Source organism: Cricetulus griseus, chromosome 2 (assembly GCF_003668045.3).
Source record: "Cricetulus griseus strain 17A/GY chromosome 2, alternate assembly CriGri-PICRH-1.0, whole genome shotgun sequence".
Taxonomy (NCBI): Eukaryota; Metazoa; Chordata; class Mammalia; order Rodentia; family Cricetidae; genus Cricetulus; species Cricetulus griseus.
This window is the reverse complement of record NC_048595.1, coordinates 43,146,513-43,172,625: the sequence shown is the minus strand read 5'-3', so window position 1 is coordinate 43,172,625 and position 26,113 is coordinate 43,146,513. Positions and strand designations below refer to the sequence as shown.

Below are 26,113 nucleotides of genomic sequence, written 5' to 3'. Positions count from 1 at the left end.
AGAAACGTGAGAGGTGGGGCTTGGACCGAGCCGGCGCAGGCGCACTGGCTTCGCGTGACGGACGAGCGGGCGGCGCAGGTGTAGAGTGCTGCTGGTGAGCGTGGCTGGCTTGAGGGTGGTCAGGGAAGGCGCGCGCGTCCAGGATCTGCTGTCCGCTTTCAGGCGTGCGTCCTGTCCTGGAGTTGTGCGGAGTCACAACCACAGACAGTAGGATAGTCGAGTCCTTGGTCTCAGCACCCCGGCCCAGCTGTGTTTAAGGGCAACACTTCTGCCCTGGCCAGCCTCGCGTGGCCCTTAAGAGTCCGAGTTCCTGGAAGGGCCCATTATGGAGCCGCCTCGAGGATGACCTGGTGATTCATCCGCCTTAGTGTTTTGAAGAGGGATGAAGGGACACCACCCGGGTAGGGTCACCCCTCGTGAAGGCCGAGACAGTTTAGAGCCGGGCGCTGTTTTATGCAGCGCTGTCAGTGGTGGAAACTGGATGGGATTTGGAGGCGAGTTGTAGCATTCCAGAACGACCCTGTACCCTTTGTTGTTGCCTTACACAACTTCCCCATCCTGGAGCCTATGAATTGGGTATCATAATAGCCAAGCCATTATGGCACTTACTGTGTACCGGGCACTTGGAAACGCTTTGTGTAACCCTTTCCGCACTGGATCGTGGGTTGAGTCGTGTAGTGTGTACCTGGAACACAGAGGGGGCGGTAAGGAAAGGGAAGGGCATCTCACAGATGGGATCTGCGTGCTCCCTCTCCCTAGGAAGCAGGAAACTATCACTACTGCTGTCTGTGTTTTGAAAAGTTGAAAGTCGAAGGAATGCAAGGAGACCAGTAGCGGGCTGTTTTAACAGGCTGAGTAAAAAATGGTAGCTGGGTATGAGATGTAGGCTGGTCAGGTGAATAGACAAGGCCAGAGGACCAGAGAATGCTACAAGTGATGAGGAGCAGAGTAGAGGAGGGCAGGTTTCTGGTTTGGCTGGAGGGTGCTTCTGGTGCCTTGCAGGGTGATACTCAGATCTGTAGGGACACCATTGTCAAGAGACTCTGGGTCAGTCACCCCCTTTCAAATAGTTGTGTACTGTGTTCTCCAAAGAGGAGAATATGTAGGTCTGAAGTCCAGCAGACACTTTGGACAGTGAGTACAGATGCAGGCTGACCAGGGATGTCTGGTGAGAAGGGCAGTTAAGACAATACTGTTTGTTTGTTCGAGGCAGAGCTTCGTTCTATACCCTCCGATGGCCTGGTGTGTAATCCTAGCTGGCTTTGAACTTGTGATAATCCTACTCTGACTCCCAAGGGCTGGGATTACTGGATGTGCACAAGCCTGGCAATATTGACATAAAGTGGAGGTTGGGAATAGAGACAGGGAATGGCAAACCTGCCCTCAGCTGTTGGCTGTGGGATGATAGTTGATTTGTTTCAGGTTCTTTCCCCAGTCTCCTAAAAGAGTAGCGCTAGCAAACATCCACCAAGCACGTGATATGTGCCAAAAACTGATGTAAGGATAAACGTTTTCCCCACCTTTAAGAAAATGCCCACAGTAAACATACAAAGCAAATCTAGTGTTTATACCATTTCATGATGAAAACTTTAGTACACAAAAATAGAGAGTGTGTGCTAGGCTGCAGGAAGTCCCAGTGGGAAGTTGGCCTAGAACCTAGGCTGCCTTATCCAGAGCCCGTGCAACACCACTGGATGCTGTCTCCACAGTAGATCGTTACATTTTCATAATCAGAAGAATATGAATTTCTTTTGTTGTTATTCTTTGGTAAAGGGTCTCTACATAGCCCTGGCTGTCCTTGAACTCACTGTATAGACCAAGCTGGCCTCTGTCTTTGCCTCCCCAGTGCTGAGATTAAGGAATGTGCCACTAAACCCAGCTGAATTACATATATATATATATTTTTTTAAAGAGTAGTGCTGTGATCTCCTGGGTTATTAGACATGGATGGAACCACAGCTCCCAAGATGAGCTTCCATCTCAGGAATTAGTTGGAGCCAATGCTGAGAACCCAGTTAACAGTCATCCACACATGACTCATTTTCCTCCAGGTACCAGGGTGTCATGGAAGGGCTGCTGACGAGATGCAGAACACTGTCTGCCTTGGCCACCTGCAGCCGCCAGCACTCCAGGTATGTTACCCACAAGTGTCACCATTGCCCACCAGGGAGACAGCAACGCTTGGTATTATCCCGCATGTTCCAGCCTCAGAATCTTCGGGAAGACCAGGTGCTCTCTCTGGAGGGCAGAGCTGGAGAGTTGACCTGTAAGAGTCAGCGGCTGATGCTACAAGTGGGTCTGATCCTCCCAGCAAGTCCTGGCTGTTACCACCTCATGCCCTACACAGTTCGTGCTATGGAGAAGCTTGTGAGGGTAATAGACCAGGAGATGCAGGCCATTGGGGGGCAGAAAATCAACATGCCCAGCCTCAGCCCAGCTGAGCTGTGGCGAGCCACCAGCCGCTGGGATTTGATGGGCAAAGAGCTGCTGAGACTAAGAGATAGGCATGGCAAAGAATACTGCTTGGGACCAACTCACGAGGAAGCAGTTACAGCCTTGGTTGCCTCCCAGAAGAAACTGTCCTACAAGCAGCTTCCTTTACTGTTGTACCAGGTTACAAGGAAGTTTCGGGATGAGCCAAGGCCCCGCTTTGGTCTTCTCCGTGGCCGGGAGTTCTATATGAAGGACATGTACACTTTTGACTCCTCTGCTGAGGCTGCCCAGGAGACCTATGGCCTGGTGTGTGATGCTTATTGTAGCCTGTTTGACAGGCTGGGGTTACGATGGCTGAAAGCCAGGGCAGATGTGGGCAGCATCGGGGGCACAATGTCCCATGAATTCCAGCTACCAGTAGATATTGGAGAGGACCGGCTTGTAGTCTGTCCTAGCTGCCACTTCTCAGCCAACACAGAGATACGAGACTTGTCACAAAAAATCTGCCCTGACTGCCAGGGTCCACTGACAGAAACCAAAGGCATTGAGGTGGGGCACACATTCTACCTCGGTACCAAGTACTCCTCCATTTTCAATGCCCAGTTTACCAATGCTCATGGGGACCCTTTGCTGGCGGAAATGGGGTGCTATGGGTTGGGAGTCACTCGGATCTTGGCTGCTGCCATTGAAGTTCTCTCGACAGAAGACTGCATCCGTTGGCCCAGCCTCCTGGCTCCTTACCAAGTCTGCCTCATCCCCCCTAAGAAGGGCAGTAAGGAGGAGGCAGCCACAGAGATCATGGAGCACTTGTATGATGACATCACCGAGGCAGTGGTTCAGCTCCAAGGGGAGGTCCTGCTGGATGACAGGACCCACCTGACCATTGGAAACAGACTGAAAGACGCCAACAAGCTTGGCTACCCCTTCGTGATCATTGCCGGCAGGAGGGCCCTGGAGGACCCCGCACACTTTGAGGTTTGGTGCCAGAACACTGGTGAGGTGGTCTTCCTCACCAAAGAGGGAGTCATGGAACTACTGACCGGTGTTCGTGTTGTCTAAGCTCCCAACCACACCTGTCCCCAGGCTTGGTGTCCACTGTAATGCTGTAGTTCCTCCACTTCTCTCTTGGGTGGTCCTCCAGAAATGGCTTCTTCTCTGGGCTGGTCATGCTACCATGTGCCATCCTTTTTACACATAGACACACCTCTCTGTTAGACTGAAAGGTAAGGAAGAGGCCTATGTCACTCCCTGAGGAAAAGTGAGTTTCCAGGTTTAAGATGGCCATGGTTGAAAGCTGGGGGCCATGCTTCCCCAGGCTCACTCCACAGTCTAACCACGTGCTTTACATTTCATTCAGTCCAGAGAGCAGTTCCTTCTCCACTGAGGAACCAAGAGCTCCACAGTCAGGAATTGGCTGTTAGCTCCCTGGTGACTTGACACACCTGCTCCCCACTGGGGCTCCCATTTGGACACAGGAGATGGAATTAGGTCTGTGAGACCCTGAGTGGCTCCACTAGACACATGGATCTGGTGGTTCCTTATTCCTCTAAACTTCCCAAAAAGTTGTCCCAGCTGCCTGATGGCCCCAGACTAGCTCCAGAGACTTGACCTTACTGGGTTCATGCAACACTGAGATCATGTTCTACTGATTGAATAAAGTCAAGCCTTTGGGATGAGCTTTTTGTGTGTTAGTTTCTTTTTTTCTTTCTTTTTTTTTCTGTTTTTTTGTTTTTGTTTTGTTTTTTCGAGACAGGGTTTCTCTGTATTGCTTTGGAGGTTGTCTTGGAACTCACTCTGTAGACCAGGCTGGCCTCGAACTCACAGAGATCCGCCTGCCTCTGCCTCCTTCAGCAAATCCTTCCAGCCTGCGCCACCAGAGCTGGCATGTGTTAGTTTCAAACAAAAAAAAATGGCATCTGTTTCACCAGTATACCCAATAGCCTGCTGCCTGCTGCTGCCCACTCTGCACTCACTAGGAGTGGGGGGGGTGCTTTAAACTTTCTTCCAGACTTCAAGAGCAGCAGACTCCAGCCTTCCCCCTCCCCTGCAGTGACCTTGTCCTGGGTTCTGAGTTTAATTCCAGGGCTACCACAGGAATGACTAGTTGAAAGCTGACTAGATTCTGTGGGGAAATGGGAGTAAGGATTGGATTCCACAGCTAGGTGATCCTACATCCAACTAACTTGCCAATGAAGGTAAATCATAGGTGTCAAGGCTCCAAAGCAGGGCCCGGGAGTGTTAGGGCTTGGCAGATAGATGCACTGGGAAACTTGACTGAGGGTGGGGCTACTATAGTAGCAGCAGCTGGACAGAGTGAAGGGAAAAGAGAAAGTGAGCCAAGTGTCTGCCTTCATTCATCTTTGTGCTTGTGGACAGCCACCTCCAGCCACATGCTGTTATGCTCAAGCGCATGAAACCAAACACTGGCTCTTTAGGTTGTTTCTTTGGGGCATTTTGGTCAAGTGACATGAGAAGTAATCTGCCTTTGTCACATTGGGGTTCTGAGAACAAGGGTAGGTCAGGTTGCATGGCAGTGGCTCTTAGTTTACTGCACACTGGGGTCCCTGGGTCCTTTACAGAGCTTCTGGTTCCAGTGGGCTGTGGCTTAGGACTCTGGTTGCAGAATTAAGAGCTGCTGGAATAAGATCATCTGCCTCCGAACCCATGGTGTGGTTGCTTGTTTTTTTGAGTGATGTCAGTGGGGCATCAGGCTGATGCCAGCCCTCTGCTTTTAATGCTTTTAATGTTTACTGCGGACCTGCCTTGAGCCGCTACTTGAGGCATCTTCACATGCTGCTTCCAGATCTTAAAACCTGCCAGGTCAGCGCAGTACATTTGACAGATGAGGAACCTGAGGCTCCGATTAATCAACTGTCTTAAGGATGCATGGTTATTGAGAATCACACCTAGAATTCAGATGCTGGCCCTAAGCTGTACCTTTCTTTACTACATTGCTTGACTTCTGCCCAAGAAGAGTGGTTCCAATAAGCAAAACTGAATCCATGCCTAACTTAGTAGCCTTGTAAGAAATTAAAATTCATGCACACAAGGACTGAAATGCAGCTCAGTTGGTAGAGTATTTGTTACCAGGATGGAGTTCTGGGATTGGTCCCCAGCATAAACCAGGCATGGTGGTGCAAGTCTGTTATCCCAGTATATGGAGGCAGAAGGAACAGAAGTTCAAGGTCATCCTTGGCTGCCTAAGAAGCCTGAAGGCAGCCTTGTTTGAGCCTTGCCTCAAACAAACAAAATCACAAATACAAGTGCTTTAATTTGTTATTTTGGTGCAGGGGGATGAACCCAGGCCTTTGCACACACGCCAGACAAGCAGTTTACCCCTGAGCTGCAGTCCCATACATCCTCAGCTTCCTTTTTTTGGACAGTGTTTCACTATGCTGCAGGCCAGGCTGACTTCAAATTCACAATCTTGCCTAGGCCTCCCAAGTGTTGGTATTATGAGAGAGCACCCCTAAGCCTAGCTTTAAATTTTTTAAAAATAAATTGCAAATGTGTATTCTAAACCTATTTAAGAAAAGCTGGCCTAAAGGTACTTTAAGGTTTGTTTATTTTATGGATATGAGTGCTTTATTGACTTTATGTATCAGATCTCACTCTAGATGGTTGTGAGACACCATGTGAGTGCTGGGAATTGAACTCAGGACCTCTGGAAGGGCAGCCAGTGCTCTTAACCACTGAGCCATCTCTCCAGCCCCCCTAAAGGTACTTTAAAGGCCAGATTCCAAGAATAGAGAGCCAATTAATCTTAGACTTCATAAATGTGCAAGCTGAACACAATGATGCGGAATCCGAGGAACCCCACATGCTGGGCCGGGGAAACCTCTAGTACTCAGTTCATAGATGGCAAACAACCTGGAGCGAAGACAAAGCATCTCATGCTGGCAAGTAGGTCAGCCATTGAGTTGCCAAAGCCTAATAGGCTGCTGAAACTAGTACCCGTTCTCTGTCTCACAAGGAGTTAAACACAAGAACAGTGCCACCCTGGACCAGACTTGGGTGTTAGGCACTGGGATCACAGGGTCACAAAGCTAGTGTCCTGGCGGCCAGGGCCAGTGTGATTTGGTGAGCAGATGAGAGATGTGAAGAGGCATACTCCTAGATTCCGCTCTTCCTGGGGCTCAAACTGTCCTTTGCAGGCCTCATTCTTGGCAAGGTGTTCGGAGGAATGGCAGCCTCCTCATTGGGCAATATGGGTTAGCAAAGCCACTTGTGTGGAATACTTTTAGTGCTTTTTGTGGAAGTAAAAAGTATATGTCGAAGAAAAGGATAGTGGTCACGAGAGTAATTGGTGCACTGGAAATGGTGTCAGAGTAGGGGGACGATGGCTAACAAATATAGGGGGAATCACTTTAAGTTCTACAGCATAGGAGGACAACTGTGGTTGGCAGCGGTTCCCTGACTCTCTTAAAATGGCCAGTAGAGAGGATTTTCAACATTTCCAACAAAGTGATATATATGTGATCTATCATTAACCAGTAGATACATGTACAGAAATGCCACACTACATCCTCTATGAATGTCCAATTACTATTGCCAATTTAAATTTAGAAATATTTTTAGAAAATACTACATACCTTTAAACAAGATTGTCTAGATGTGCAGTTTAACCACACAAATCTTAAAAGCAGAGGAGTCAGACATGGCAGGAGAATCCCAGGCATGAGATGCAGAATGTGACATGCCACTGAGGAGCAATTCGTCACTGAGACCCAAGAACCAGAGAGGCTTCCAGAAGCTAAAGACAGCCCTGCTGAGGACTAGTGGGGCAAGGGGTGCCTCAGTTCTACCTCAGTGAACTGTATTCTCCCAACCACCTGGACAAGCCTGGAGGCGGTTCTCAGAACCCCCAGGAAGAGCCCAGAAGGCTGACATTTTTACTTCAGCCTTGTAAATCCTGGAGCGGAGATAACAGCTGAGCCAAGGACGTTTCTGGCCACAGAAGTGTGAGGTAATGAATCTGGCTGCTAAAGGAGACAGAACAGAATAAAAAATGGAAGAGAAAAACTGGAAGCCCCACTGATGGAGTTCCGTGGCTGCAGGTTCTGGCTGGGGGTTCTGAAGAGAACACATTCTCCTAAGCAGGCAGGTTGGGAATGCTGTATAGTGCAGTGACTGCCACACTGCACCATAAGCTTAGAGTTAGTGGTGCAAGCCAAGGGGCAGGCCCCATCTTGGCAGTCTCTGAAGGGCTAAGGAGGGTCCTGAGTTCAAGTCCTGTTCTACTTTTCATTGGCTTTGGGCAGGTTGCTTAAGCTCTCCATGCTGTCTTTATACACTACCTGCTGCCTGTTGGGAGATTTGGGGAGCCAGTCTGCACCAACCAAGCTTCTAGAATGCTGCTGGCCTGGCCCAGGTGCTCAGTAGGTGGCTGCTCATTCTCCAGAACCAGGCCAGTAGATGGTGCCCTGCAGATGCTCCCACAAGGGTCTGTGGCTTTGCTTGGACTGTACACCTCTTCAACTTTATAGCCCAACTCCCCACAGGTGCTGGCTTCTACCTCTGACTTGTTGACAGCGGGTCACCCCTTTCTTGAGATCACAAGCCCATGGCTGCTTGTGAATTGTTGAGATGCTGAGCAGGTTCGGTGCCAGACCCTGGCAGTACAAAAGTATAGCTTGGGTCCTAGATGCAGTCCACAAAGAAGGACGAACCAAGTTAGTATTATGCCATGTGCCAAGGTTAGTGATGGTGATGGTGCATAGCCATGGAATAGGCCTAAGGAACCAGGGAGGCCTGCCTGGAGGAGGCATTATGACAGCTGCAGAGTAGGCACTAGGGACGGGAGGTAGTCCAGGAAAAGGGAACAGGATGTGCAAATGTCTGAAGCTGAGAGCACAGAAAGTTTGGGGGATAAACAGTCACAGGTCATACACTTGCTGTGAGAAGCTGTGTTCCATGGGCTTCACTACATTTGCCTGTTTAATCCTCACAGTACTTCCCGAAGTCGCAGATAAGGAAACTGAAGAACAGACCAGTTAGGCCAAGTGGTACCCAAGGCCTACCACTGGGGAGTGTGAGGCTGGGACTGGGAGTTAGGCAGCCTAGCTCCAGAACAGAGACCCTTGGCTACTGCACCACCTGCCGCATAGCTGAACTGTAATCAGGACAAACAGGCTTTGAAGACTGCAGAAGAGAAAGCAAGTTGCACAGTGGTGAAGGCAGAAATCCCAGAGGGCCTTGAATGCCACACCAGGAGTGCTGAGGAGGGAAGCAGGAGCCTCTGAGGGCTTGGCTAAGGATGACAGGCTTGCTGATGTGTCTACTCTTCCTCGAAGCAGTTGCCAGCCCAGGGTCAGAGTTGCTACTGAATGTAAGTCAGAGGCTGCGTGGTACTCTCCAGCCCTAATGTTCTTTCAGTATAGGCACAGGACAAATCCTTGTAATGCAGGAGGGAGGTGCTGGGGGAGGTGTGGGTTCAGATCCTGCCTCTGACACTGCTTCCTTCTCCATACTGACATCACAGGCTCTAAAAGGGACTATTAGGGTGAAGTAAGAGGATCCAGTGCAGTAACAAGCCAGAATGCAGCGTTAGGGGGACTTCTTCCCTCTCTTCATGTCTCTAGCTGTCACCCACATCCATGGATGCACACAGACATGTTAGGCACCCTCCCTCCACCCTGGTTCTGGGAAGGCAGCAAACACTGAGGACTTCTGCCAGGAGAGTCCGGGAGCAGATGTGGGAACACGTGCCTTGGCCTTGCCTTCATCCCACCTATGTGGGTCTCCTGCAGCCATTTGCCCACCCCTCACATGGGTATGTACACACACCCAAAACAAAACAAAACAAAACAAAACAAAAGCCAGGCAGTGGTGGTGCACACCTTTAATCCCAGCACTTGGGAGGCAGAGGCAGGAGGATCTCTGTGAGTTCGAGACCAGTCTGGTCTATAAGAGCTAGTTCCAGGACAGCCTCCAAAGCTGCAGAGAAACCCTGATGGGGGGGGGGGCACGGACAAAAAAACAGGTAAGGTTTAATCTTCTGCTGTATTCTCCAGGATGGGTAGTGGCCTATGGGGCACCAGATGAGGATCTAGCCCACAACTTGCTCAGGAAGCAGTTTCTTCACAGATTCCCACCACACTCCTCTAAAAAACATCATCTTCTTTGTGGTTTAGTGAACATTTTTCCACCTCCATCACTGACAATTTGGGTTAGATCATTCCTTTTGTGGCATGCACCATAGGGAATTAAGAGACACATTTGGCCTCAACCATTAATGCCAACAGCACCCAACGTGTTCTGTCACCTGAATGATGTCATGCAAAATCACCCGATTGCAAAATTGCTGAGCCTGTCTGTGTATATGTGCCCTGAACAGCTATTTGAAAAGAGCTATTCACTGAGGACATGCCACTCCTGGGCTGAGGCCTCATATGCACAGGCTGCAAGCAATGCCAAGGGTAAGATGAGCATTTTACAGTAGAAAGGGCTTCAAGCTGCAGAGCTGGCCCTGGTGTAAGAACACAGCTCTTGGTGCCTGTTCTCCCTGTGGTGGTTTGAATGAGAATGGTCCTAATAGGCTCAGAGAGTTGAATGCTTGGTCCCTTGTGGTAAATCTGTTTGGGAAGGAGCAGGAGATGTGGTCCTGTTGACGGAGTTGTGTCACTGGGGGTGGACTTTGAGGTTTCAAAAATCCAGCTCTTTCTCTGCCTTGTTGTCTCAAGATGCGACCTCTCAGCTACTGCTCCAGTGCCATACCTGCCTGTTGCCATGATCCCAACCATGATGGTCTTGGACTCCAACCCACTGGAACTGTAAGGCCCCAATAAACTCTTCTATAAGTTGGGTTGGTCATAGTGTCTTACCACAAAAAATAAAAAAAGTAAGACATTCTCTTCCCCTTGTTACATCCAAGCTGATGATTCCAGAGGGTCAAAGACTAGAAGCACAGCAGAGGCTTGCTGACGGGAAGGGCAGCGTATGAGGACAAAAGTTTCAGGACACCTGCCAGGTGCATCTCATCCATTGCTCTACCTCAGTCTCGCCAAGCCTAAGAAAGGGGCTGGGTCATATCTCTAATTAGATAGTAGGAAGACACAGTGGAATGTGATTTGCCCATGACAGTAGGGTGGCTACAGATGCTGCTCCTGGAATCCTGCAATGCCTGCTGGATTGTTGCCAACCGTAAGGCCCCTCACATAGACTTCTGAGTTCTTACAAAGGAAGTCAGGGGCAAGTCTTTAGCTGAGGAAGAGATGTCTGCAGTGTTTCCAAAACCAGGGGAAAAGAAGAGGCTGGATTTGCAGGGACCTGCCCTGAGAAAGAAGCTGCACTGGTCTCGATAAATATTCCAGACAATTTCTCTTCCAGAAATGAGGATGCATACAACACAAGACCCTGAATTAGCCCACCTAAAGGACACCAGCTGGCTTCAGTTTAATGATGTATTAGTTTTGCTATGGTAACAAACATTCCCCAAATCTCAGTGTTTACTACAAATATATATATATATATAATATATATATATATATATATATATATATATATATATATATATGCCTTTCACTTTATAATCAGTGGCTTTAGGTCAGCTTCTTTGAGCTTTGCTTAGACACCCAGACTGAAGGGGATGCTCCTATTTGAGAAATGAGGCCTCCTGGTAGAGGGGCAAGGACACAAGCCTACTTGCTACCCACTGTGCATTGGCTCCTCAGGCTTCCGTCAGATGTGGCACAAATCACATCTGCTCAGAGCCCTTGCTCCCCTTGGGAGATGGGGTGGGCACTACAGGAAGCCACTCAGCTACAGGTAAGGGCACACGGTCTCCAGAATGAACAGCTCAAGGCAAAACCACTACAACAGACAAAGACTTTCCAGATCAAAAGGCATAAAACCCTGGCCAGGCACAGAGGTGCACAACCTAACCCAGCATTCTGCTACTGGGCCGGAGCATAACTGGAGCTGAGGAACTGGGGAAGCATTCGGGCTGCTGGTCTGTTGCAGTTCTCACACTGGGAGGTCAGGGGAACTGGTAGACTTCTGAGACATCCTGAGGATCCCAGTTTGTGCAGTCATTAACGCAGAAACAAGATGTGGCTTCGTGGCTCCATTCACCTCATGGCGTCTGCAGCATCCCTTGTAGCTCTCCTCCATTTTGGTGAGATAACTGGACCAGTCTCAGCCCTACAGCCTTAGAATACTATGCAGGGTTGGTTACTGCCTTGGAGGAGTGCATTCCATATATGCCCTATGCCACAAAGGTTAAGACTGGCTGGGCCCTGAGACAGTCTATAGGCCAGGGAGTCACTGAGGTCAGCTGGTCTGGCAACTGCAGCAGATGCTCCTTCAGAGATGGACCCCAGGGATGCTCTCACCAGGGCGGAGCTGGAGCCCAGCACTCAGCCAGACAAGCTGCAGTTCAGGGAGGTCAGCAGCTTCTCCCCCAGTCTGAGGCTAGGAACTGTCCCTGGGGATAGAGAAGTGCTTGACTCTAGATCTGTCTGGCTGATCCAAGTGTGTAGACTCCAGGCAGAGGAAGTTGAGGGAAGGATCCCAGGGTCTGGCTCCCACTTTACCTGTGTACCCTTTTCCCCTGGAGATAATTCTTACAGAAAGGAGAGGATCCTACACAGACCAGGAATGCTGGTGTAAGGGCTTTCACAGAGTACCTGCAGGGAGCATGACAAAGATTAACTGGATTGTTCTCTCTGTTATCCACCAACCTTCCCAACCACATTCAAGGTGAACCTTTGGATGCACATAAACATTAAAATACAACTTAGCACATTTCTGTCTGGTTGTTCATCAGTCAGCATGATAGTCTCTCCTTAAAACTGAGATACAACCTCTATCTAGATCGGCCCTCTGGCATCAGGCACACGGGGGACTAAACATAAAGAAGACCACAAAACAAGCTATTAGTTCACTCACTCCCTATTCTGTGAATAACTGGGGTGAACCAGGTTCTTACTAACTTGAAGTTACAGTCTGTATCCCCAACAAGCCAGGTTTGGCCACCTGTTTCCATTGTGGCCACACTGAATAACCTCCCTCCCCCGCCATACACACACCTTTTTCACCTATAAAAAGTAAACAAACAAAACTATTAATTTTGCTCTTGTAATTGTTTTCCTGAGAATGAGTGGCCAAGTCTGGCTTCTTGAGGTATAGACTATGACTCCAAGTTTAGTAACAAGGCCCTGTATTAAGATATACTTCTTGGAAATGGGGAAGATAAAAAATACTGAGTAACTTAACAATAGAATGAATTGCTGAAAGTATGTCCCTAGCCATCCTAAGAGTATAGAGAAGCACTGATCAGGCCTTGAGAAATGGCCTCCACATCCTTCAAGCCAAAGCAGGCATACTAGGGACTTCCGGACACCCTTCCATGTCAACACCTTCCCATCTGTCCTGAGCCTCCCACCAATCCAGCGTCTCCCACCTTGGGCCTCACCACCCAAGAGGACAATTCAGATCTGAACATTCCTCTGTACACCTTCCTTGAACGCACCTCTGCAAGTCCATTCACCATCTGGGATAAAGCCTCGTTTCCTCAGTGGGACAGTCAAGTCCATGCTCCATGAATGGCACTAACTCAGCTCTCCAGCCTCCCTGCTCAACACACTCACAGCCCCTCTCCCCAGCACAACTGGCTTCTATTCTAAGTGCAAAAATCCTTTGCCTTACTCTTCTTCACTTTGCTCTAAGTTAGAGAAAATGGCCCTAAAAGTGTTAACTCCCTCAGGGTAATCTATAGAAGCTGCTGAGAGGCCACAGTAGATCCTGCTTGCTGCCATTGCTGATAGCAAAGACATCCTCCCTCAGCAGGCTGCACCACATCTACGGGGCACTCTGACCCTGCTTGCATCCTGACTCGCAAGTTCCCTAGAACCATGTACCCATCCTGCAGGTGAAGGGGGAGCCCAGCGAGGCAGAATGTGCCCAGGGTCACACAGATAGGGAACCAAGGGTGTCTGCAATGCTGTTTCCATATAGCAGTGTCAGGAGACAATCAGAAAGTGGGAGCTACCCCAGCTGCCTTCAGCTACAAAAGCCAAGCAGTTTTTCCATTCTGAGACCAGGCCACTCACTTCCCCTGGCCTGGGCTGTCACGTTCTTTTGTCACTGTTCTTCAACCTCTTTGGTCAATGGCTTGGCTTAATGGGCCAGGACAGTTGGTCCCATTGGCTGCCTTCTGTGATGGCTGTGTGTCAATGAACAGAGGCGCTGACTAGACTCTGGGAAGGGTCTGCACATTTCCCCATCATCCCATGGAGGTGCTCACCTGGGGTGCTGCAGCACCTGCAGCAGAGTGCTCCAGGGGGACACCTGGTATAGCTCTGCCTTGTCCTCATCCTCAAAGTAGACCTGTGAGATTAACCAAGAGAATCAGACACAAACTCAGGCTTAGGCAGCCTTACACATGCTGTGGCAATTCTGAGGAAAAGTTGGGATGGCAACTGCTACTACTGGAATGTCTGTTTCTCCACACACCTGCAGGCTCAGGTACACAGCAGCCCCTGCTACCAGGAAGGCTGCATTCTTCATGGCTCGGAGAACAGCTCCTCCCAGGCAGTAAAAGACCTGTGCAGCCTTCAGTTCAGTCCCAGTGCCACAGGGGTAGGGAGGAAAAAACCACAGTGACCCGAAACAAAGGAAGAGCCAGAGCAGGTGAGAAGGGTATGTGTACAGGGCACTAAAGTCAGAGCAGGCTTGAGACATCTCACAGGGAGGCAGGTCAGAGCTCAACCAAGAGAGGGAGACACTCATGCCGGGAGCCAGCCAGTCTGAACAGGACGAAAGGCTTCCTTGGAAGCCAGGTAGCCTATGCAGCAAGCTGGAACCCAAGAGAAGTGAAAGCAATGTCCACATGTGTAGGACAGAGCAAACAGTGGAGCCTGAGGATAAGGCTATCATCAGCAATCAATGCCAGTTTCCTGACCATGATGGCGCTTTTGAAATCATGAAGAATGTCTTTGTCTATAGAAAACATGTACAAAAGTAATTCAAGGTTGCTGGAAATGTCTTACTCTCAAACATTCAGGAAATATTTCATTACTCAGTAAACTCTAGTAATGTTTTATTTTTAAAAACCTAACAACGGATTAGGTGTTGGTGGTCTACACCTTTAATTCCAGCGCTTGGGAGGCAGAGGCAGGCAGACCTCTGTGAGTTCAAGGCCAGCCTGGTCTACAGAGTGAGTTCCAGGACAGGCTCCAAAGGAATACAAAGAAACCCTGTCTCTAAAAACAGCAACAAAAAATTCTAACAATGGAAAATTATTCAGCCTTACAAAGGAAGGCTCAAATATGCTATAATATGACTTTTTCCAGACCATAGTTGAACCTTGAAGACATTATGCTAAATGAAATAAGCCAGACACCGTACTGTTTCTATGCTGTCCCAGTGCGGTCACATTCATAGAGAAAGGAAGTAGAACAGACAAGGGCAAGGGTGGAGGATGTTTGTTTGGTGAGTGCAGCATTTCAGTTTGGGAAGATGGAAAGTTATAGAGAGGGATAGTGGTAATGGGCGTCTAACAGTGCAAATGACTCAACTGTGGCTCTAAATGGTAAAATGCTAAATGTTATAATGTATATTTTACCAAAAGCATTGTAATCACTTAAGGGTCAGTTCAGCATATAAAAGCTTTTAATGGTCAAGGCTGGTGGCCTGAGATCAATCCCCAGAACCTACAGAGGAGAAATCCAACACCCAAAAGTTGTCCACTGACCTCCACATGTGCTATGGCAAATCTCTCTCTCTCTCTCTCTCTCTCTCTCTCTCTCTCTCTCTCTCTCTCTCTCTCTCTCTCTCTCTCTCACACACACACACACACACACACACACACACACACACACCTTTTTTTAAAACACTCAATTTCTGTACACACTCTCCCTAAATCCCTCAAAGGAATGAAATAGAACTTTTCTTACCTCCAAGTTACCCGGGTGATATTTCTGCTCTGAGTCCCAGGAGGGAGCTTCACTAAACATCACCGTGAGATGGTCAATAAACCTAAGGGAGGAAGATGTGCTTCCTGGGTACCAACATCCCATCTACATTCCCACATCAGTCCCTGGACACCAACCAGTTCAGAGAGAAAAATGAAGCACAAAGCATCACAAAGTAGGCTTACCCTACTTGACAACAGTGCCAAAAATATAAAGGTTTATCACTTGTCTAGGACATAATCTTTCTAAGCATTAACCCTTTGAAATCACACACACACACTTAAATGATATGCATGTACTACCTAAGATGACCCACCCAGGCAGTGATGAAGCAAGACCTGTGTTGCTTCACCACGACAGAGGAGCCTGTCAACCTGCTAGGGGATAACCTCTAAATTACTCTCTTCCCTACTCAGCAAACACATGTTTGTGGCTCTTGGCCAGTCAGCAGGAGGAGCACATGAACTGTTGGGGTCTGTACCTGGAGTCCTCATGAAAAGCAGAGATGAAGTCGGACTGTGCATACTCTGGGTACAGGAACAGCACAGGCCAGCTCAGTCTGCCTTCGTTATCTAGACTTAGCCTGGCTCTGCAAGGGTTCTCTGAGCTGAGCCCATCCAGGAAGATCTCAGCTGGACCATCGGAGGCTGAATCTTCATCCTTACCCACCGCTTCAGAAACAAGTCTGATGTTCCTTGCCTGGATTAAGACAACACAGGCACAGACCTTATCATGTAGGAAGATGCAACACATATTACTGAAATACACCCTAGCCCTATGAACCTCCCGAGGGTCCACTCCACATAATCCATCCTAACTATCCTGGTGGCTAGGCACACAGTAGGCAACACAGGTTTCACTTACTTTCACTGGAATCTGTTGTGTGTTTGGCCCTGGACATGGTTCCCTGCCCTCAGGGCTGTTTGTGGTCTAGTGGGAGCAGCAATGGAACAGTTAAACAGAAGATAGGGAGTGGAGCTGAGGTGCTGCAGACAGAAATTGGCAGTATCTGACCGTACTAAGGCAGAAAATGCATAGAGCAACCCACCCCAAAATTGAGCACATGCAAAGGAAAGAACAGGGCAAGCATGGATGGCACAGAAATACAAACACTTCCCTTAGGGGAGAACATGGGATGCTAGCAGTAAGGCCTGACTTCATCCTGACTGCCTTACTGGAGTGCAGATCCAAGGGTCTTTAGAGAGAAGCCTCCTCTTGGGTGTGCCAAGGTTTCTAAGGTTAGCACATCTATTGAAATCAAAATTAGTTTTGATGATATCCCCTAAAGTAGGAGTTGGCAAAAGCTGTTCTTTACTTTTTGAGTCAGACTCACGTAACCAAAGTGGGGCTTGACTTTCTGATCCCCCTGTCACCTGCTCTCGGGAGCTAGGATTAAAGCATGTGCCGCACACCCGGACTAATTTTTTTTTTTCTAAGTTTTATATTTATGTGGTGTTTTGCCTGTATGTACATCTATGTGAGGGTGTCAGATGCCCTGGAGCTGGAGTTATAGACAGTTGTGTACTGCCATATGGGTGCTGGCGATGAACCAGGGGTCCTGACCACTAAGCCATCTCTCCAGCCCCCATATTTAACTTGTGTTAAGTGATTGCTTGTTGGGAGAGACAAGTGTGGTACACTTTAGCAGTGTTAAGTTCTCAGAATTAATAACTGAAATGGGTGCATAACATCAGTGAACACAGAATGAAACTATAACCTTAGCCCAGGAGGCATCGTCTCCCTTGTGAAGACAGAGACTAGCCGGGTGTAAGGATGAAAGAAGACGTGGGTCAGACACGGTCACTTCATGTAAGAACCTGGCTCGGCCACAGGGCCTCCTGGACTACACTTGCTTCAGAATGCAGAACAGGGAGGATTTTATCATCATTAGTTAGAGTGGCATCCTAAATCTGCGGCTTTCTCAGGTTGTAATATAAGTTGTAGTAAAGAGTAAGGCTCAGGATCTGACACCCATGGCTGTATGAAGTTTTCTCATCAAACACTAGAAAACCAGGAACAAGAAAGCCTTGCCCAGATGGCTGCTGTGAAAATGGAATGAGAGGATGATTAGCCCAGAGCACCACTCAGTAGGCTGCTGAGACCAGCAAAGGTGGGGGCAGAGCTGACTGAAGGTGGTGGTCTGACTTCAGAGCCTGAGGTGAGCACAGGCGTAAAGAGAAAGCATCCCAAGAAAGGTCCCTGGCAGGCTTCACACAATGAGGAGACTTCACACTTGGGGCCTCTGGTTTGAGAACTTACCTGGATGGCCTGGAGTAGAGCCTCATTCTGACTCTGTTCCTTCTTTTCTTTCAACCTCGCTTTCCTCAGATCCCTCTCTTCCATCCTCTGGAAATAAAATTCAAATGCCATCAGCTCTGGAGATCTTTTCCTCCATCTTCCCCCAGCCTGCAGGACTACATCCTGTCTCAGCACAAGCCATGCTTCTGCTCAGGGATTGCCAGAGGCTGGCTCAGTAAACATGCACAAAGCACACATTGGGTCGGGCCCAGTGTCAGCAGAAATGTTAAACCTAGTTCTAAAAAAAAAAAAAAAAAAAAAAAAAAAGCCAACAAAAACCTTAGTTCTTATCCCCCAGGAACTCACAATCCACTGAGGGGTGATGCCAAGTAAAGGGGCAAGTGACCAGACGTGTCACCGTGGTGGTGTGGACTGAGTGCAACAAATGGGGGTGACTGACTCTCCCCCAAAGTGGGCCTACACAGCTGAGGAAGATGCTACCAATAAAGGAGAAAGAACATCTCCATTCAGGAACCCCAGTGGAATAGACAAGTACTGCTTGGACCCCAACTTCTCTGGTGTGGCTGGAGAACCCATGTCAAAAATTCACAGGCTCTACCTTCTGCAGTTATAACCTAGGAGAGTAAAACACTATTCTACTCAGTCTGGCAGAAAGAGAGTTCATACTTTCTTCCCTGCTCACTCCCCACCCCCAGTCTGTCCAACACCAGTAATTCCTGCTTTCACTCTTGGGCTTACAGTTGATAGGAATCTGCCAACATCTGCTACAAAAGGAAGAGAGCAAATATTTTAGGCTTTGAGATCATGTGGTCTCTGTTGTGTATTATCTGGTTTTGTTTCTAACTCTCCTGAGAATGTGAAAACTGCTTAGCTCATTTCATCTTCATAAAAACATTCAAGGTTCATATTAACTCTCCATTTTCAAAGCTGGGACTGAGAAATATCCAATGCATTTTGGCAGTGGCAAAGTAGTATTCAAACTCAGATTTGTTGAAGCATCCCTCCTAGGGCTCTTGTCTGGAATGTTCTCCCTTGGCCTCATTCAGCCAAGTAAACTCCGGCTCAATCATTAAGAGATTAGGCTTAGGCATCATCTCTTAGCAAATTCTGCCTGCTAGAATCCCCATTTATACCCTGCTCTTGGCAGAGCAAAGTTAGATACCACTATTAGACTGCTAGTATATTCCCATAATGACTTGAGACGTAATCTGAGGAATGCTAATTAGCAAATACAAGCTATGTATGGACAGTTACTAACCTTCAACTTGTCTGCTTTTGCCCTCACTTCTAGAAGCTTCTTCTCTTTGGCATCAATTTGTAGCCCCTCATCACACCAGTTCACAGCCTCAGCAAAGTGTTTCAGTTCAAGATGGCACATGGCACCTGCAGAGACCAGAGTCCTAAGGTCCTAGGAACGTCATGCACAGCTTAAATAAACCCTCCTTCCCCACTGCGCATCAGCCAGCCCCAGGAGGGGAGGCAGGACATGGCTCTTTATAGTTCAGTTCCTAGACAAGGAAAGCATTTGTAAAATCACTCTCATCCCCATTTAGTTCAAAACTTGTAGGTCTTCTTGGAGTAAAGAACCCTAAAATGCTCATGCAAAGAACACAGCCTCTGGAATCAGACAGAAACAGACTAGCAAATGGCTGTCATTTACCTGCTGGACCCTGGACAAGGACCATGTCTGAGCTTCTGAGCTTCACGTTCCTCATCTACAAATGGGAGCATAAAGCCCATCTCAGATGATATGTGAATTTTCTTAAGATTAATTTTAAATTGTGTGTCTATGTGTGGGCATGTTCACAACAGTGCCTGCCTGAAGAGACCAGAAACGCTGACTAGCCCTGGAGCTGGAGTTTCGGGCAACTGTGAGCCACTGAGAACTGCAAAGATGCTCTACAAGAGAGATGTTCTCCTAACTGCTGAGTGTCTCCTCGGCCCTCGGAGGACGTTTACTATAAAGCAGAATTTCTGCAGCTGCCAATCAACACCAAAGCCCAAGCGCTGGGTCTCTTCAAATTTTCCCTTTTTGAAGAGTCGTCTGTTTAAGCTGCTCCCCCTTTGTATTTGTTTGGCTGGTTTGGGGGGTTGTTTTGTTTACATTCTGGGATGAAACTTGAGGCACCTTGTGTACACTAGGGAAGTAAGTGCTCTACTACTAAGCTACATAACTTGATTCTAGTTCCAAAATGTGTGTTTTGTTTTGTTTTGTTTTTAATTTGTTTTTGAGACAGGGCTTCATTGTGCAACCCTGGCTGGCCTGGAACTCACTCTGTAGACCAGGCCTCAAATTTACAGAGATCTGCTGCCTCTGCCTCCCAAGTGCTGGGATTAAAGGGGGGCACCACCACCGGTCAGCTCTAAAATGTTTCAATGTGATCATATTCAAGAGTTAACCTCTTTTAGGCTTTTCATAGAAATTTAAAACATCAGAACTTTATTATAAAGACTTGGCTGTCCAAAGCTCTAAGTCTGGACAGGTGAGATGACTCAGCAGGTAAAAGCACTTGCTGGCAAACCTGATGACCTAAATTCACTCCCTAGAGCCCAGGTAGAAGGGGAGGAAACCCTGCCCTTGAAGGTTGTCCTCTGACCTCCACACACAAAATACATACTTTTTTTTTTTTTAAAAGACTCTAACCTCATCATCCAGAAATGAACAAACCAACACCAAGAGCAGATGCCCTGCCAAGGTCATATTATAAGGTAAGGCTGACAATGACTCAATGAGACTAATTCCCCAGGACTGTACTTTTCTGTTCTGTGGCTGAGGGACACCCTCCTGCCATGGGCATCTAAGAGGTATAACTTGGATAAAGCAAGTTAGGCTGCTCATGGCAGTGTAGGGAGGTTCAATACATGAAGAATAAAGTTTGCAAAGCATCCTAAGCTCAGAGAAAAGCTGACATTAAAGTAATAAAGCACAGTTACTACGAAGGTCAGACCACAAGATGGAAACAAAGGAACAGTCCAGCGCCAAAGTTCTCTGCAAAGGCCCCAGAACTTATATTTTAATTAATTTTAACATGACATTTGAATATCTTGCTGTTCCGAGAAACTGGCGAGAAAATCAAAATGTGCTGTGTCTTAATTAATTTTATTCATTACTAATTTAAAATAAGGAGTTTCAATTTCATACATAGCATAAAGGGTAGAGGCAGCAAGGAACATCACATCAAGTCTGCAGGACTGCGTGACTCCCCAGTCCCCAGCACCACAGGAGCAAAGCTTTCCAGATTTTGGTGCCGAGAGCCAGCTTTCCCACAGTGAGGACCACCCTGAAGCTTATGGAGACTCACCTCTTACTACGGCTTTCAGGTGGCCGGGCTTTAGCTTCCTGGCAGCCAGCACATCATTGAGTGCAGAGCGAAAATTGCCTAACAAAATGTCAGTAAGTAAAAGAACAAGTTATGAGATCAAAATGATTCCAAAATCATGGCAGCGACAAAGACATTCCTGGCATATTTTTCAAGAATTCAGAACAAATGAACATATTTCTGGAAAAATATAGTTATGCTCATCAAATCCTAAAAGGTTCACAATATTAGGCAATCTGCATGAATCAGAAATGACTAGTAAGCACATGAAAAGTTGTCCAGTGTCAATAGTGGCTGGGAAACGAAAGTCAATGTGGAATTGGTGAGGATATGGAAAAGAACTGTCCAGATTACTAGAGAATAAATCAGCACACTCTTTGAAACAAGAGTTTTTATCTAGAAATTATCCTCAAAAATTCTGTAAGGACCAAAATGAGGAACAAGTGAGCTCCACTATTTCCCTCTGATACTGAGATCTGAGACAGGGTTCCACAAACCCTGTCTGGATCTCAGGGTGACCTCAAACTTGGGATCCTCCTGCCTCACTCTCCCAGGTAGCTGAGATTTACAGGATCTCAGATACTAACAAAGGCACTTACAACACAGAATACACCTTGAAAGCTAGAAAGCAAAGGGATGGGCTTGAAAACAGGAAGCAGAGGGAAAGCCCTGAGCTACCAAGCCACACGACAGAAGGGACAAGCACTAGGGACTCCATGTCACAGGCCTTTACAATGGGAGCAGAGGCAGACTGAAAGGCCAGTGAATTTCCAAACTTCTTACCCTCCACTGCTGATACCCAGCCCTTCCCAAACCTGTGGAGAGACTAGAGGGCTACTCTAGACAGACACAAAAACAGAGAATCTGGACTGGAGCCCCAGGCACAGTGGAGATCCACTCAATGAAAACTAAGCATAGAGCCCTCAGCCCCATTCTCCTACTGGTTCCAAGAGCATCAGCAGCAACAATTTCCAAAGAGCAAACAGTACACAGGCCTGGCCTGGCAGTGGTGGCACATGCCTTTAATCCCAGCACCCAGGAGGCAGAGGCAGAAGGATCTCTGTGCGTTTAAGGCCAGCCTGGTCTACAAAAGGAATTCCAAGACAACCAGGGCTACATAGAGACATCCCATCTTGAAAAACAAACAAATAAAAAACAAAAAAATAAAATAAATAAATGAATGAAAGAAAAGAAAACAGCACACAGAATTTAAGAAATTTCCTAGATCCACCTGCCTCTGCCTCCCAAATTCTAAGATTAAAGGTATAAGCTACCACTCCTGGTGTAAATTCTTTCTTTCCTTCCCTTTTCTTTAAGATTTGTTTTTATTTGTGTGTGTGTCTGTATGCTCACACGCACACCAACCAGCCAGGCACGTATGTGTGGCTGCTCATGGACATTGGAAGAGGGCATCAGACTTCAGGAGCTGGAGTTGTGCCTGTGTGCAGGCCCTCGTGAGCAGCCTGGTATGGGCACTGGGACCTGAACTTGAGGTTCTCCGGAAGAGGAGCAAGTGCTCTTAACTGCTGAGACATGTATCTCTTCAGCCCTGCAAGTAAATTCTTCAGAAATAAAAAGTCGGGCTGAGGAGACAGCTCAGTCAGTAAAGTGCTTGTTATACCTGAACACAATTCCAAGAACCCCCATAAAAATTCTAGTTGTAATCCCATGCTGGGGGGAGAAGAAGTGGAGACAAGTTAGGTCAGTCAGCCTGACTTTCTCAAAAAGCTCCAGGCTAATGAGACTCTGTCTCGAAAAAGAGTAGATGGCGCCTGAGAATGAATCCCAGGTTAATCTCTGCCATGCAAATACACACCCGTCCACCTATATATACACATACATACAGGAAAAGGAACTAATCAAATCATAATTAGTACTTACCAAGATAGTACTGTGCTGCTGCCCGGTTGGTATAAAGGACAGCATTCAAATCAGGGTCTGCACACTTCTTCTTTAATCCTTCAGTGTAGGAAACCACAGCTTTCTTATAGTCTTTCTCTTTAAAGTAGTCATTGCCTTCATCCTTATAGGTCTTGGCTTGCTCTGCAAAGAGGAGGAGGAAATAAGCATCATGTCATACCTTTAGAAAGCTCACCAAAAATCTGAATCATGAAGTAATGCCATATTGTCCAGATTAGGTGGTTGCCATCTTGACACAAGCTATAGTCATCTGGGAAGAGGGAGCTGCAAATAAAAAAAAAAAAAAAAAAAAAAATGCCTCCTGGGCAGTGGTGTCGCACGCCTTTAATCCCACACTTAAAGAGGTAGAGGCAGGCAGATCTCTGTGAGTTCGAGGCCAGCCTGATCTACAGGGTGAGTTCCACGACAGGTTCCAAAGCAATACAGAGAAACTCTGTCTGGGGGGGTGGGGGGGATGCCTTCATCAGATTGGCCTGTCTTGGGCATTTTCTTGATTAATGAATGATGTGGGAGGGTCCAGCACACTGTGGGCAGTACTACTCCTAGGCACATGGTCCTGGGTGCTATAAAAAAAGCCGAGCAAGGTAAGGGAAGAAGCCAGTAAGCAGCACTCCTCCATGGTCTCTGTCTCAGCTGCCGCCTCTAAGTCCCTGCTTGAGTTCATCTCCTTCAGTAATGGACTGACTATAACCTATTAGCTAAAATAAACCCTTTCTTCCCCCAAGCTCATCTTGGTCAGTCTTTTAGCACAGCAAGAGGAAAGCAGACTAACACACATACGATAAATGAAAGAGATGGAACCAAAAGAGAAAAGAAAAATCCAAATTAGTAGTATGATAAAATGGGCATAATGTCTCTCACACACACACATACAATGTCCAGAACAGTTACAATCTTAGGATGTATGTTACTAAATGGTTTTTTTGTTTGTTTGTTTGTGGTTTTTTTGGGGGGGGGCTTTTCAAGACAAAGTTTCTCTGTGTAGCCCTGCCTGGCTCCAGACTCAGAGATTCACCTGCCTCTGCCTCCTGAGTGCTGGGATTAAAGGTGTGTGTAACCACTGCCTGGCTGTGAGTGCTTTTTTTGAAAGGCGGAAAGAAAGATGACCTAAGAGATGAATCAGCAGGCAAAGAAACCTGCCCCCCAGCTTGACAACCTGAGTTTGATCTCAGGAACATTTGTAAAGGTAAAAGAGAAGTCACACAACAAAACAAAGCTATCCTCTGACCTCCTTATGTACATATGTACACACGTGTACACATACACACACATACACACACTCACGTGCACATATTTATCCTAGTTTTTGAAGTACTTTAAAAATTCTTTTTGAGGAAATTATCTACTCCTTTTTTTTTTTTTTTCAAGACTGGGTTTCTCTGTGTAGTTTGGAGCCTATCCTGGCACTCGCTCTGGAGACCAGGCTGGCCTCGAACTCACAGAGATCCGCCTGCCTCTGCCTCTGCCTCCCGAGTGCTGGGATTAAAGGCTTGCGCCACCAAGGCCCGGCTTATCTACTCCTTTTCTTATATTGTTTCATTCACCAAGATGCAAATTTCCCTCCTCTTTCTGGCAACAATCTACAAAACTATGAAGTTCAAACTTCAGATCCATGGTTAGGGTTAGCTCAATCCTGTCCCCATAGTGCTCCAACAGTGCCCACTAAGATAGCAGTATACTTGCTGACACTTATCACACAAATTTCTGATTCTTTAGAACAATCTGGCTTTTTTTTTTTGAAGTCTGACCTGGAACTGTCTATATTTAGGAGTCTAAAGAAGAACAAACATGTAGCCTGAATAGTGACAAATTAGCCATCTAACTCATACTTTACCTCAACTCAAAAGACACAAAGCAAACACTAGTCACATAAGATACCTTCTGGAGATCGCTCATCATCAAAAATAATTGACTGAAGGCAAGCCAAGTCAGGGAACTCCTTGGGATCTATTTCTGATGGTGCTTTCTTCATAAATAGGGGGATCTTGTCAAACTCCTATATTTCAAAGGAATAAAGCACATAATTAGCATTGTGTACTGAATTCGATCCAATCCCAGGACTCAACGTCAAAGTCTTTTTCTCTGATCAAGATCTGCAACTCCTCATAATTGGTTGGATCTATACAGGCTCTAGTTTCTGTGGTGGCAAACTGGACTTCTGAGTTCTCAACTCTCCAAGGGTGGTCTTAATCACCCTCAACTGAGCTCTCTCACGTTCCTGACCTTTCTCCGTCTCCTTTCATCTTTGCCCTAACCTTAAGTGGCAGGGTGCTGCGCGTAAAGCAACTTTACACGTGAGGAACCAGCTCAGAGAACTCAGGAAGCCGATCCACCAGAACCTGGAGGTGGTAGGTCACAAGGCTGACTGCCAAACCCTGTGGTCTTAACTGAGCTGACAACTCAAGACCCTCAGTACGCCGAGGCATAAGGCTTCTGGCACTCAACTGGAAGTCACTCGTCCTTTGGCGGCGATCAAGGCACGAGGACCACGCTCCTACCCCAGCGGGGCTCCCAGGACAGCCCACCTCCTCCCACTGGTCCTCCCGGAAGCCGCCGCGATAAGGTTGGCTCTGGAACTTATCCAGGAATGCGTCCATGGAAGTATCATCCGCAGAGTCAGCCTCAGAACTCTCCATTGCAGCTCGCGACTCCAGCGCTTGAATCCGGGGGAACCAAGAAGCGTACTGCTCCTTCCGGCAGCGCGGGTGTTCTTCCCTCTAATGTCCGGGCTGTGTGTGGCCTTGCCTCTTGGGTTCCGCTGGCCTGGGGGCGTGGCCTGACAGGGAGCCTAGCCTCCACCGCACCCATCCATGAGCAGAGCTTACCTAGCCTCCAGTTTCCTGGCTTCTGGTAGTAGTTTGGTAAACTCCCTTTTGTATCTGAACCCTCCACATCCTCTCCAACCCTGATGTTTTTGTCTTCTCTATAAATGTTCTCAAACGGTGAATTCTTAGCCAAGCCTGATGACATTTTTCTGTAATCCTAGCACTTAGGTGGTTTAGTAGGAGAATCACAAGTTCAAGACCAGGCTAGACTACATAGCAAGACCCAGTCTCAAAAAAAACAAAATTTTTGTGCACACAGATTTTAGCACACTTTTTTTCACTCAACACAAGGCTTGAGGCCCCCATGGAGCTAAGTACATCCCTACCTTGTAACTACACATGACTCCATGGGGGCTTATCCCCTGCAAGGTTACCCAGCCTGACTCCTCACCTCACCGATAATCCTACAGCAGACATCTTCATGCATGTCCCTATGGGCCTG

General features: G+C 47.5%; 2 protein-coding genes across 6 annotated transcripts; one reads left to right on the top strand and one right to left on the bottom strand.

The window, feature by feature from the left end:
- On the top strand, window positions 1-4,109 carry Pars2 (prolyl-tRNA synthetase 2, mitochondrial). Of its 3 annotated transcripts, none has more exons than XM_027402349.2 (2): window positions 1-94; window positions 2,052-4,109. In XM_027402349.2, the coding sequence occupies exon 2, from the start codon at window positions 2,065-2,067 to the stop codon at window positions 3,490-3,492; it is 1,428 nt and encodes a 475-aa protein (XP_027258150.1). In that variant the 5' UTR covers window positions 1-94; window positions 2,052-2,064; the 3' UTR covers window positions 3,493-4,109. The 3 variants fall into 3 exon arrangements, with proteins under 3 accessions (XP_027258150.1, XP_027258149.1, XP_027258151.1); XM_027402348.2 differs by lacking the exon at window positions 1-94 and adding an exon at window positions 107-350; XM_027402350.2 differs by lacking the exon at window positions 1-94 and adding an exon at window positions 107-401.
- Window positions 4,110-10,735: 6,626 nt separating this feature from the next.
- Ttc4 (tetratricopeptide repeat domain 4) lies at window positions 10,736-25,553 on the bottom strand. Of its 3 annotated transcripts, none has more exons than XM_027402351.2 (11): window positions 25,372-25,553; window positions 24,725-24,842; window positions 22,808-22,969; window positions 20,909-20,986; window positions 18,865-18,989; window positions 17,607-17,693; window positions 15,829-16,046; window positions 15,330-15,411; window positions 13,679-13,761; window positions 11,967-12,059; window positions 10,736-11,857 (listed from the first exon to the last, which is right to left on the bottom strand). In XM_027402351.2, exons 1-11 carry the CDS (start codon window positions 25,480-25,482, stop codon window positions 11,845-11,847), a joined length of 1,170 nt encoding a protein of 389 aa, XP_027258152.1. In that variant the 5' UTR covers window positions 25,483-25,553; the 3' UTR covers window positions 10,736-11,844. The 3 variants fall into 3 exon arrangements, with proteins under 3 accessions (XP_027258152.1, XP_027258154.1, XP_027258153.1); XM_027402353.2 differs by having other exon boundaries at window positions 25,292-25,418; XM_027402352.2 differs by having other exon boundaries at window positions 10,736-12,059.
- Window positions 25,554-26,113: the final 560 nt, after the last annotated feature.

What these genes read in the sequence shown, in the direction of transcription:
- Ttc4 (XM_027402351.2), bottom strand. Translation starts at nt 25,482, where the DNA reads ATGGAGAGTTCTGAGGCTGACTCTGCGGATGATACTTCCATGGACGCA. An exon ending in GGGAGGACCAGTGGGAGGAG is followed by an intron (nt 24,843 to 25,371) that starts GTGGGCTGTCCT and finishes TTTGAAATATAG; the next exon opens with GAGTTTGACAAGATCCCCCT. An exon ending in GCTTTTCATGAGGACTCCAG is followed by an intron (nt 15,412 to 15,828) that starts GTACAGACCCCA and finishes TTCCTCCCTTAG; the next exon opens with GTTTATTGACCATCTCACGG.